The 12,777-nt window shown below is 40.6% G+C and overlaps 1 protein-coding gene across 3 annotated transcripts in view; it reads right to left on the reverse strand.

The window, feature by feature from the left end:
* The window catches only part of NEURL1 (neuralized E3 ubiquitin protein ligase 1), a 255,943-nt gene that overhangs the window by 74,959 nt on the left and 168,207 nt on the right, over positions 1 to 12,777 (reverse strand). For all 3 annotated transcript variants that reach the window (XM_061636094.1, XM_061636095.1, XM_061636096.1), the window contains exons 2-3: positions 5,341 to 5,582; positions 2,199 to 2,520 (exon numbers count right to left, since the gene is read on the reverse strand). In XM_061636094.1, coding sequence (XP_061492078.1) covers positions 2,199 to 2,520; positions 5,341 to 5,582 — 564 coding nt within the window. The remainder of the gene's footprint in view (positions 1 to 2,198; positions 2,521 to 5,340; positions 5,583 to 12,777) is intronic.

Consider the following 12,777-nt stretch of genomic DNA (forward strand, 5'->3'; position numbering starts at 1 on the left):
TAGTTTAACCTCACGACTGAACTTTCATTTATTCTGAGGCATTGCCTCAGAAGTGCTCAGAAATTATCAGCTCACCCACAACAACTGAGCATTTAAAGCACTATAAAATGGTTGTCACAACTGTGCATTTGTTGTGCAATAAAATGATTTACTTCAGATTCAATTTTTTGTAACCTAATATTTTTAATAACAGCAACTTAACTTAAATAGAAGTATCAGCCAATGAATCCTTCTTTCAGGTAAAACATGATCCATACATAAACTATGAAATGTATTTCCCCATGTCAGTTGTAGGAGAGATTAACAAGATAGAGTGCATTCCATGCTTCAGAATGTGCACCAACAGTCTGTCATAACAAAATTCTTTTATTAATTATATTTATTTTCATTGTGATTTATTACTTCCAACTCCACTGTGTTTGCATGACCTTTGGTGTCCTTATGAACATGAGTTAAGAATGTAAGGTTTACAAGGATGGCATCAAGCACCACTTTCTAACATCATGGTCTAATTTTTGCTCTGTGATGCAGGCAAAACATAGCTGAAACCCCACCAGAATTTGTTTTGCACGCCAGCATTGCTCAGCCCTATTAAAGGACAAATATGGGAGACATTTTAAGGCTAAGATGACTAACATACAGATTAAGTCATTTTCTATCGTTCATATCCTGTTCAGGACTGGATAATAGGGTAGCCAATACAACCTTCCATCATGTTAATCTGCAGCAGCAAAAATAGCAAAGAGTCTTGTGGCACCTTCAAAACTAGCAGATTTATTATAGCTCAGTGGCAGAGCATGTGCTTTGAATGCAGAAGGTCCAGGTTCTATCCTTGGTATCTTCAGGCAAAAAGATTTGATGTTATATTGTTTTAATGCTTTACTAGGATTATTGCATTGTTAGCTTGATTTTATATTTGATGCATCCTGCCCTGGGATCACTTGTCTGATTAAAGGCTGGTTAAGAATGAATTAAATAATAGATTCATAGAATTGCAGAGTTGGAAGGGGCCTATAAAGCTATTGAGTCCAACTCCCTGCTCAATGCAGGAATCAAAATTAAAGCATACCCAATGGGTGGCTGTCCAGCTGCACCTTGAATGCTTTAAGTGTTGAAGAGCCCACCACCTCCCTAGGTAATTGGTTCCGTTATCATGTCACCCTAACAGGAAGTATTTTCTGATGTTCAGCCAAAATCTGGCTTCCTGCAACTTGAGCCCATTATTCCGTGCCCTGCACTTTCTTTGAGAAGAGATCCTGGCCTTCCTCCATGTGGCAACCTTTCAAGTACTTGAAAAGTGCTATCATATCTCCCCTTAGTCTTCCCTTCTCAAGGCTAAACATGCCCAGTTCTTTCAGCCTCTCCTCATAGGGCTTTATTTCTAGTCCCCTGATCATCCTTGTTGCCCTCCTCTGAACTCATTCCAGTTTGTCTGCATCCTTAAAGTGTAGTGTCCAGAACTGGACACAGTATTCAAGATGAGGCCTAACCAGTGCCGAATAGTAGCATGTGATGCAGTTTTTACTTTCAAGTGTCCCAGGGAACCTTTGTAACAGGGCAGTATGTAACTATTGAAAACAAACAAATATGGAACGCCTCTGCCTGAAACCCTGGAGAGTTGCTGCCAGTCCGAGTGGAAAACCCTAGGTTGGATAGACAAAGAGTCTGACCCAGGTAGTATAAGGAAGAGTTCTATATCACTATGTATGCATGAGGCCAAATGGCAAAGAAATGCAAAGATCGATCTGTAACAATTCTATATGGAAGCATAAGATAAACAAAATTACACACACATACATATCTGCCACCTGAGGATATTTCATGCAGCTGACTCGAGCCCATAAAAATCTTATACTATAATAAATCTGTTAGTGCTTAAGGTGCCACAAGACTCTTCGTTGCAATACTATATGTGCAATATACAATTCTTGGCCTTTGTGGTCTATGGCAAAAAAAGGGGAATATTTATCGCAGTGCAAACAAAGTAGCATAACCATAAGGTCTTTCTGGCTTATGTGAATTAGAAAGAGATAATGAACTGCCACACATGTATTTCAGAAAATGACATCACCAGAAAATGGTAAGGTATAATTGACTAATTCAGGTAAGATGTGTCCACAGAATGGAAACATTTGCTTTCAGCAATACAAGGACTTACCCTCCCATGACAAAGCCACAGTTTTCATAAATGCACCTACCTAGTAGCTGCACTCCACGTGTGAGTCCATACACATCAATCAAAGCCCACAATGGTTCGGTGGTCCTCACCCCACTGAAGAACAACATGGCAGCAGAGTCATTAACCCGATAAAATACACGTCCCTTTTTGTCAACCCAGAATGCTATGATGTTTCCTTCATTTGCAAACTCTTCTGGGAGGGCCTTGGCCCAGAATCCACTCTGAGAAACTAGGTCTGGACATGCATACTTGGGGAGGGTTTCTGGGTTAATCCTAGAGGGGTCCTTGGAGGTAAATCCAAGGCGAAGAGCCCCACTCCAACAGCACTGCTTCTTTGTGATCTGAAGGGGAGAAAATAGGAACAGAATCAATATAATTTGTATTTTTCATTAGGAATATGTAATTGTGTAAGGGATGGAGAATTAAGGTGTGATGCATCAATCATATGATGATGGAGTGAAATTTGAGTATATTTGGAGAAGCAGTTGGAGGCTGCAGGTAGTACTATATATGAATGGGTTATAGGAGGGGAGTTGTATTAAGAACTTTGTGATTGCTTTGCAAGTGGCGGAAGGAGCAAGAGCATTACTAAATAGCAATGCATTATGTGGGGATCCCCATTCTACATGGTTATATCTGATGGCAATTACCCAGAGATATAAAGATATCTGGAACCAGATCACACAATGCTTTTTTTTACTACAATGCACTATACATTATCATTCTGACTGTCCTCACGTAGACACTCGTAGCCAGCAGAAATTCCCATGACTGAAGCAACAGATACATGATTTCTGCTATATATTGTTTCTGCTCTATTATTTGATCCAATTCAATAGATAATTCTGAAGATGAATGGATAAAATAAATAAGCAAACTAGTTATTCTTTGCACAAATGAAGGAATTAAAACCTATTCTGAAGCAAGTAATCCCAGAAAGTTGACTGCAGACTAAGCAAGAGATATAGTAGAAGCCACAGTCCTGGCAATAGTCACATTTATTTATTTATTCAATTTTCAAACCACCCTTCATTAACTAAGGTGAAGTGGTGTACAATATGTCAGTTAAAACAATAACATTCAAATGCACAACCAACAGAACACTAATTAAATAATACAGTAAAACAATAACTAATAATTTAATATGCAACACCATACAGCATAAATCATCATAACTGAACTGTATTGTGAACTATCCATTTCCACCCAGGTTCTGGATAAACAAATGAGCCTTTACATGATACCAAAGCCCACAAAAGTAGGGGCCATCCACACTTTCAGGGGAATGAATTCCACAATTGAGGTGTCACTACAAACAGGGCCCTGTGTGCACTTTTAGTGTGTGCAAGAGAAAGTGATTTTGAAATAAAATCATAGTAACTGGGGATTCCGGCAGTAAGGTTTTGAAGACATAATCAAGACTACATCTTGGTGATTTAGAGCTCCTTTAGATATTCAGTAGCTGAATAACAGCAACACTTAACAAAAATAAAGCTTAACAGTAAAGATAATAAAGATATTCATGGAAACTACAAGAAACTTGTTGGTGTTTTAAGTAGGCTAGTATTTAAAATTACTTATTTTTTGCCACCTTTATCCTTGCAAAAGTTCTAAAGACCAGAGCTTGGAAAAGTTACTTTTTTAAACTACAGCTCCCATCAGCCCCAGCCAGCATGGCCACTGGATTGGGGTGATGGGAGTTGTAGTTCAAAAAAATAATGTTTCCAAGCTCTGCTAAAGACTATTATTTATTTATTATTAAATGTATATCCCACCCTTTCTCCCAGTAGGAGCCCAGTATTAGAGCAGTTTATTTCTTGAGGACAGTGCCAAGTGAATATGTTGTGCACGTCTCTTACTCTAGTAAAGACCTTACCTGCCTCCACATCACACATCACTTTTTCAAAGCTCCAGCAAAATGCAATAGAACAAGTTTACTATACTAAATATATAAATTCACTAATAGGCAAAAAACCTTGCGGTTTAAGAATGTACCTATAGCCCACAGATATTTCTATCAAACTTTAAAAAGCAGCTATACTGAATGCACCAGGGGAGCAGGAGACCTGACTTCCTCTCTGAGATATTGTACTGCCCTACAAATTTGTCAAAATGCAAACACAATTTGGCTTGGTCTTTCACAGTCCAATCCACTTCCTGTGTAGCTTGGAAGAATTTGGTAACATGTGGGAAGAAGATAAACTGTGCTCCATCATCATTGGTTTTGTATACTCTTTTTATCTGTACTTTACACTAACCATATGAGTTGGCCAGTTAAATTGGCAAATAATGCATCACCCAAGACATTCAAGTTAGTAATCCTTTTAAGCAACATAGCACTGGGCCCTGGAAGGCAGGAAGTGGAAACAGCACACAAAGGGAGAGCACAAGCCAAAGGATTCTGCCATGATGCAGAGGCTCCGAGATATGTTCTCAGTTTGTATTCTGAGTTTTCAGAAAAAGTAGCTGAGTGTTAGCATAAATATATGTGGAAAGACATTGACTACACGTAATGCTAAACCATAGTTTAGCACTCTGCATGAGCAGAAAGGAGCCCCTACAAAGTACAATGCTCATGAACTACCTATGATTGATTGATTGATTGATTGATTGATTGATTGCCTGCCCTTCACCAGCAGGTCCCAGGACAGGTTACAGCAGTCTAAAATTCAGTACTAAAAGCAATTAAAACAAATTACATTCACAAGAATAGGGTGGGTCCTGAAAACATACATCTCAAGTGCTTTACTCCTTCTCCCATACAGTCAGGAGGAGGAATAAACTAGGATACAGTTTCACATTCACTAATTTCTGGCTTGTCCTTATGTGCCAGCCAGATATGGGTTTTAAAATAAACCTTTGTCAGGTTTAGATTCCTGGCTTGTTGAACAAGCTAGAGTTTATTTTAAACTACAGCTCCTGGTTTGCACGTAATGACAAACCAGGAATCAGCAAATGTGAAACAGAACCCTGGTTTATTCCTTCTCCTGGCCATGCAGGAGGGGAACCGAAGCCTTTACTCAGGCTCACAGAAGCTCATGCACATAATGCTAAACCACAGTTTAGTGTTCCATGTGAAACCCCACCACCACCATTGTGAGGTCCTGGTATACCATATAAATTTTGTTCTCACAAAGCAAGTGGGAAAGGCATCAACTCACCTTGAGTCTGACTTGCTCATAGATTACTACTGCCCTGTTGCTGAAGGTGATGGCATTACAGAAGCTAGCCTGCCGCTTGACTGCCTTCTGTGTGGTGTCCATGATGATCTGTGACCCCTTGGTATGGGGGTGGAACAGCAGTGGGCTGATTGAGAGAGCTCCACACTGTGGGATGGGCAGACAGTGCTTTTGCTTGTGGTGGCATCGGTGAGAGGAAGCAGGAAATGGTCCACCTACAGAGTCTGAGACAGAAAGGAAGAAGACAAGAGCTGAGCTTAAAAAAAAAACTGGTGGAAGTGGGAAAATGAAATCTACTAATTCTAAGCCATGAGGCTAATTTACAAGATCTGCAGGGTGGTATAAAAACGTCCTCCAAACACTTTACATAGATCATTAAAAAGTGCAATTCTGTAAACTCATTTAGAAGTTTGGGATGTATGTAGAAACAAACTGTAAACGCGCTCTTGAAAAAACAGGGTCTGTTTAGCCAAAAGGAGAAAAAACAATGAAGGAAAGGGCAAAGTTTATCCTCCGAAAGTGAAGAGCAGTTTGCCTTCTATGACTTTGGGAGGTACAACAATGAAAACTACAAAGCAAAGTCCAGCTGCACACATAGCTTCTTACATGCTCATGTAGGCTTTAATCTTTAAATACATATGGAAGATAGAGAGCAAATGAACCCAATTTTTACTGGCAGTAGGCAATTGGCTATTGCTTTTACAACATATATATATTTGGTTCAAAATGTGGAAGATGTGGAAGAGAACGTTACAAGATTTTGAGGGAAGCTATGGACTCTCCTTCACTGAAGGTTTTGAAAAGTCCAAATAAGCAAATATCAATGACAACTGACATGACATTTAATTCAGTGCAGAACAGTGCAATGTCTTGATCTTTCTTGGTTATCTGGTAATGCATTTTAATCATTTATATGGATGCCTTAGCTTTGGGCTATAATTCTGTACCTGGTGCTGTACTGTGTTGCTCTGAGTATAAACTCCTATGGAGAAAGATCATAACTTAGTGGCAGAATACATGGTTTGCATGCAAAAGGTCCCAGATTCAATTCCTGACATCTCCAGGTAGGGCTGGGAAAAACTTCTCTGTCTTAAACCCTAAAGAGCTGCTGCCTGTAAGTGTAGAGAATTCTGATCTCAATAAACCAATGACATTTGGCACCTGATTTGGCATAAGGCACCTACCTTCCTATGTCCCTGACATAATATAAAGGCAATGAACTGGAGATACCTACAGGTTTAAAATAATATGCATTAAAAAGAAGTTAGCTGAACCCATTATATGAACGTGTTGGTAGTTGCACAGATCAAGAGTCATACAACCCATTACACAAAGCAGCTGCAATGCAAAACAATCTTTTTATGACGGAAAATAACTAACCACATGGATGCAAAATAGATGGTGGGTGGGTGGAGAGAATTTACAGTAAACCAGATAAAGTATATGGAAAGGGGGGAAAGGACAGCAATTATTCATTAATGAATGGATGGATTCAAAACTTCAGCAACCTTCTGGAAACACAAGTTTTATGATTCTTCTGAACAGCTGCAAATATATTTGAAGATGAGACAGCAAGTACGGCTTCCAAACTTTTGAGTCCTGTGGGCACATTTGGAATTCTGAGTGAGTGTCGTAGGCACCACCTCCTCTTCCCTAGCTCACTCTGCCTCCCCTGACAGATAAAGAGAAAACACATGCACACAGGTACATACACAGCGCGCACACAAACACACTTTGTGTTTCCATGAGGTCTGGGTAAAAGTCAGATCTAGCAGACATAAAATGAATCCTCTTGAATGTGCATGTTTTTACAAGCAGTCCCCCTTGCAAAAAAAAAAACAGCTTACAGTGGGAGACCACAATGTGTGTGTTTTTTTTAAAAAAAAAATCTGATGCTTTACAGCACCACAAAAATATGGTCATGAATCTTTATGCATTATGGCTGTGCAAGGTTTCCCCCAATCCAGTTCAGGGCCTGATTCAGCAATCCAGATCCAGCCCCAATCCAGGCTGATCTGGATCTGGATCCAGAAATCTGAATCTTGTACTCCCATGGACTTGCACTGGGAAACCAAAATGGCTATAACTTTGTTTTTTCACATAGGTACATGAAATTTGAAGACACTGTTGCCCCTTAAGGGGGAATTAACTCTGCCACTTTTCAGACAGATAGCTCCAGGGATTTTCATACTAGCCACCTTTAAATTTGTGTTTTTTAAAAAAATTAAGACTGTATTACACTAATGTATGTAATATTACATTGCACGCACTGGGCACACACACATGATAAAGTACAAATAAAGACAGACACAAAAAAACCTGCCTAAGTAAGTAAGACTAAGTAAGACTAAGACACAGAAAACAATCTCTGTGTGAGACTGGGATTGATTGGGAAGGGGTAGGGTAGTGAGAAAGAAACAAAACACAAGCTGAACAAATGCCACCAAACTTTTTCTAAGGGACAGAACTTAGAAAAGAATGAAGGCAGTGTGAACTTGCTGCCATCCTTCCCCCCAAACACGGTGATTGCAAAGTGTTGGAGGAGATTCTAGCCCTTGTGATATATACAAAGTGTGTTGCTTTTACAGAATGCTGTTACATGGTATGGCTTTGTGTAAAATGTAGTTAAAAGTTGCTAGAAAAAGAATTTCATAAGAACGCAGTTAAGTAGGACAGACATAGAGAAGTAAGGCAGTTGGTAACGAAACTAGGAGGCAAGCAAAAATAGACATAAAGCAGGAAACAGGTGCAGCTTAGACAGTTTGTGGTTAGGTTCTGCTATGCTTGACTAACATAGAAGGGGTTTTTGCTTGACAAACATAGAAGGGGTTTTTTCTTTGACTAACGTAAGGAGGGGAATACCAAGGGAGGAGGAGATATACCAAATATAGATAAAAATAAATATGGGTATGGGGGATCTAAAATGTGAGTAATGGGAGATGTAAACAGGGGCGGGTCTTCTTGTGACATGAATAGGTGGCACGGATAGGTTGTAAACCCTGGAGTACTCGACCAATGAGGAAACAGGGGAGGGAATGAAGCGTCGGGCTACAGGATAAAAGAACTGTACCAATGTCACTTGGGTGTGCCTCCCTTGTAGGCACCCGCTCTTGCAAGAACGTATAATAAAGCTTTACTTGCTGCTTCACTAAAATCTTGTTGCGGGTCTCTTCAGAACCGTTGTTTCTTTCAGATGGGGGCTCATCCGGGATCCAGTCTTTGAAAGGACTGCTGGTCCCAATTCTACTGTGGGGAGACGTGTCCCGTTGACCTTTTCAACGGTCCCAAGTGGTAAAGGGGACAGTCTGGTCCTTCAACTGACAAAAAGACCCAGGACCCAATTTAATAGACAGGATTTTGTGAACCAGAAGGGAATTCCTTGGGTGTGAGTCCCTTGGAAGAAAAGGCCTGGAACGGTAGGCATGCCGTCTAGACACGCGTGAAATTGACCAGGCAACTCCGTGCACGGACCAAGGTAAGAAAACCACTGGGAATGGTGTGAGTATTATCTTGGTGGTCGGAAAACCAAGGTGTGAGGAGTTAGAGTCTCCCTGACTTTGGTAAACAAGGTGTGAGGAGTTAGAGTCTCCCTGACCTTGGTAAACAAGGTGTGAGGAGTTAGAGTCTCCCTGACCTTGGTTAAGGACTGGACCTTACTGTCCTGTGTGTGAGACAGGAGGAGTGGGGGTTAAAGTCCTGGACTGGACCTTGTCTTCTTGTGTGTGAGACGGGAAGAGGAAGGTTCAAGTCTTAAAAAGTGTGTCTGAGTATCAGATCTGAATGAGAGTGACTGAGACGTGTTCTAAACACGAAGCGAGTGTGGAGTCCGGATTCACGGTTCCGTTTATTCCGCGAGGAATATGGCTGGAGAAGGACGAAGCGAAAGAGAGGAGTGAAAGAAGATCTGATTAAGGAATAAAATGGGGAGTAAGAGTTCTAAGAAAGTCCCTCCCGAAAGCCCAGTCCCAAGTAAAGAGGCTATCAATATACCTCATGAAAGCCCATTAGGAATAATGTTGAGGGTATGGGACGACTTACCTTGCACAAAGGATTTAAGTTGTATAAACAAAGATAAAAAGAAGATGATTTAATATTGCTGTTTTGAATGGCCAGGTATCCCCCTTAAGAATCACAAGAAGTAAGAGTCAAGTCATGACACAGACTAACAGATCAGAAGGTAAAAAGTAAAAAGAAACATAGGATCAAGAGGAGAATCAACCCTGAGATCCTTTAAAATGCCTCCCTCCTGTCTATCATAGCAGAACATTCCATAAGCAATATTTGGTTGTATAAGTAGGTAGTCCCAGGAAAGTGAACAAGGACATGGAAGAGGAAGTCATGACTATAGTAGTTACATATAAGAAGGAAAATGAGATATATATGTAAATATAAAATGAATTTGCCTGATTTAATTAGGAGATAGTGTCATGAATATTGTTAAATCAAACATGATTTTAAGGCAAATTGTTAGTTGAAAATCACTGATTGAGGAATTCTGTATACAGAATTGGCGCATGTGTATACTCTAATCATTTGATAGGATCAGATTAATATTAGTTTATAATAAATAGGGAGTGATATTTAAGAAACTAAAAGGTATTCCTGCTATTTTATACTAGTTGGTTTGGATTATTAATACTGCCACTCCTTTGGTGGAGACTTACCTTATTTCAACACTATACAACTCCCCCCCCCCGTGCCCCTCCAGCTGGTTTCAAGCCTGAGACTCAACTGGGTGGATATCAGGTTTGGGACTTCCCTCAAAGGCTAACATTCTTTTGAGAAAGTAGGCATCTCCCAGGTGAATATTGGACTTGGAACAACCTTTCAGGCAGCTTCTGCCCCACCTACAAGCCTACTGCTCTTCTGTAGGGTCAGAAACTTCACACCTGAGCGTCTACTGGGGTGGACTTTCAGCCGTGCCAGTTTCCTTGAAGTCCAACCCAATGGTCATCTGGGAAGTCCAGATCTGAGCAAGCTTTTAGGGAGCCCTCTTGTCCCCCACCTGCTTCTTTGAAACCTAACGTTCCTCACAGAGGACAGGCGCTTCCCCAGGGAGTACTACGCTTGGGGCAAACTCTCAGGTAGCCCCTCCACTTGCCCTCTTGGTTCCTAGGTACCAGGCAGGTTGCCCAGCTGGGAAATAGGGTAGCATCCAGTTGAGGAGAAGTTAGGCAGGAGCCCTGAGTCTCTTCTCACCTACTTCATTTTGGCTTCTCTCTCGGCTGAGTGGCAGGGAGTTTCCCAGCTGAACAGGGCGCTCAGGAGAAGGTTCACATGCGTGCGTTGTTTTTGCTGCAGCCTGACATTCGGCTCAGAAAAGAGGAACGGAAATAGAGTTTCTGCTTTTTATATATATATAGTTAATATGGGGAGACTCGTAGTTTGATAAGTTGTTCCACCATAGGCTGAAAAGAGCAACTTTTCGCCAGAAACTGCCCATAGAGGAACTGTTTCTGTGGTAACACAGACAGATTCCTATTTATAGAACGGGAGGAAGTGCTTTTTCTAGTGTCTGTTTCTTAGTGACAACGCTTTAAGATAAGGGACAATATAATCATAAAACCAGTGTGGGTCTTAAGTTTGATAATAATAAGTGTTGTGTATTGGGGTCTTCTGTAGAGGGAAAGTCATTGTGTCTGGCCCGATGGTTGTGGCAGGTGGCCAACTGCCGTGACCAGTGGACCTAGACTGATGTTACCCATTCAATGGATTCTTATGTTTATATTGTTTTGCCAGGAAAAGGGGGATATATGTGAGGACATATAAATTTCATGGCAAAACAGTGTCTGGTTATTTATGTCAGAATTTCACTCTAAGGGAATTCTCTGCTTTGCTTTGCTTTGCTTTGCTTAGGGATAAGGTATGAAATTACTCTCCTATAGTTAAAGGGTATTTTAGGATAATATCAGAAATAATAATTGTATTAAAATTATTTGTATTATTATGTTAAGAATAACACACATTCATTGCCTTAATACATAACGATAAACAACAGGTATTGGGCAAAAGAACATTTTAGTTTTGTTTTGGGTCATGACAAGGAGGGTGGACATTCACTTCATGGGCCAGTGTTTTAGGACTCATTGCAGTTTGACCCTCCCTTTGCGTGTTCGTATATTATGGCTATTATACATTTTGTAACTGTTACAATATGTGTAGTGGTTGGGAATTATGGACTACCATATTTGGGGATATGGGAAACGCACTAAACTTTGACACCAAGGATCAGTTTCTGAAAAATTAGATACTGGCACTATTTTCTTCTATATAAGGGAAAAGGGGCCTCTAGCCCAAACCCCGCCGTTGTATAAAATGTATAAATTAAAAAGAGGAGGGATTGTGATATATACAAAATGTGTTGCTTTTACAGAACGCTTTTACATGGTATGGCTTTGTGTAAAATGTAGTTAAAAGTTGCTAGAAAAAGAATTTCATAAGAACGCAGTTAAGTAGGACAGACATAGAGAAGTAAGGCAGTTGGTAACGAAACTAGGAGGCAAGCAAAAATAGACATAAAGCAGGAAACAGGTGCAGCTTAGACAGTTTGTGGTTAGGTTCTGCTACGCTTGACTAACATAGAAGGGGTTTTTGCTTGACAAACATAGAAGGGGTTTTTTCTTTGACTAACGTAAGGAGGGGAATACCAAGGGAGGAGGAGATATATCAAATATGGATAAAAATAAATATGGGTATGGGGGATCTAAAATGTGAGTAATGGGAGATGTAAACAGGGGCGGGACTTCATGTGACATGAATAGACAGCACGGATAGGTTGTAAACCCTGGAGTACTCGACCAATGAGGAAACAGGGGAGGGAACGAAGCGTCGGGCTACAGGATAAAAGAACTGTACCAATGTCACTTGGGTGTGCCTCCCTTGTAGGCACCCGCTCTTGCAAGAACGTATAATAAAGCTTTACTTGCTGCTTCACTAAAATCTTGTTGTGGGTCTCTTCAGAACCGTTGTTTCTTACACCCTGGATTGGAAACTAGCACTTTCAATGAGCCAAAACCAGGTCCCCTCCTCCCCCCTCCCCACCCTGGCATTGTCCTTATACAATGTTGTAAATTTTGCAGTCTATAGTGATCTGTAGGTGCTTCAACTTGATTCAGATTCAGCACAAATGAGTACGAACTGGCCCAAGTCGGTTAAGGATTTGGAAAAATAGGTTGCACAGCCCTAAACAAAACCATCAACAAATCTCAGAACAGCCCGCCTCTGTGGAAACAGAGGTAACCTTTGATTTGGTTGTGGTTTTAAGAGGATTGCATGTAAAAATTAAGAAGAACCATTAGAATCTGTGCCTTAGATACATATATTTGTGCCATGGCAGTACTGGAAAGCACCCTGTATCCGTGACGTTCATGAATCATCAGTGAAGACAAATGTGATTGGAGACTTGATAGTAGTTCATGC

This window comes from Rhineura floridana, chromosome 7, assembly GCF_030035675.1.
Source record: "Rhineura floridana isolate rRhiFlo1 chromosome 7, rRhiFlo1.hap2, whole genome shotgun sequence".
Classification (NCBI taxonomy): domain Eukaryota; kingdom Metazoa; phylum Chordata; class Lepidosauria; order Squamata; family Rhineuridae; genus Rhineura; species Rhineura floridana.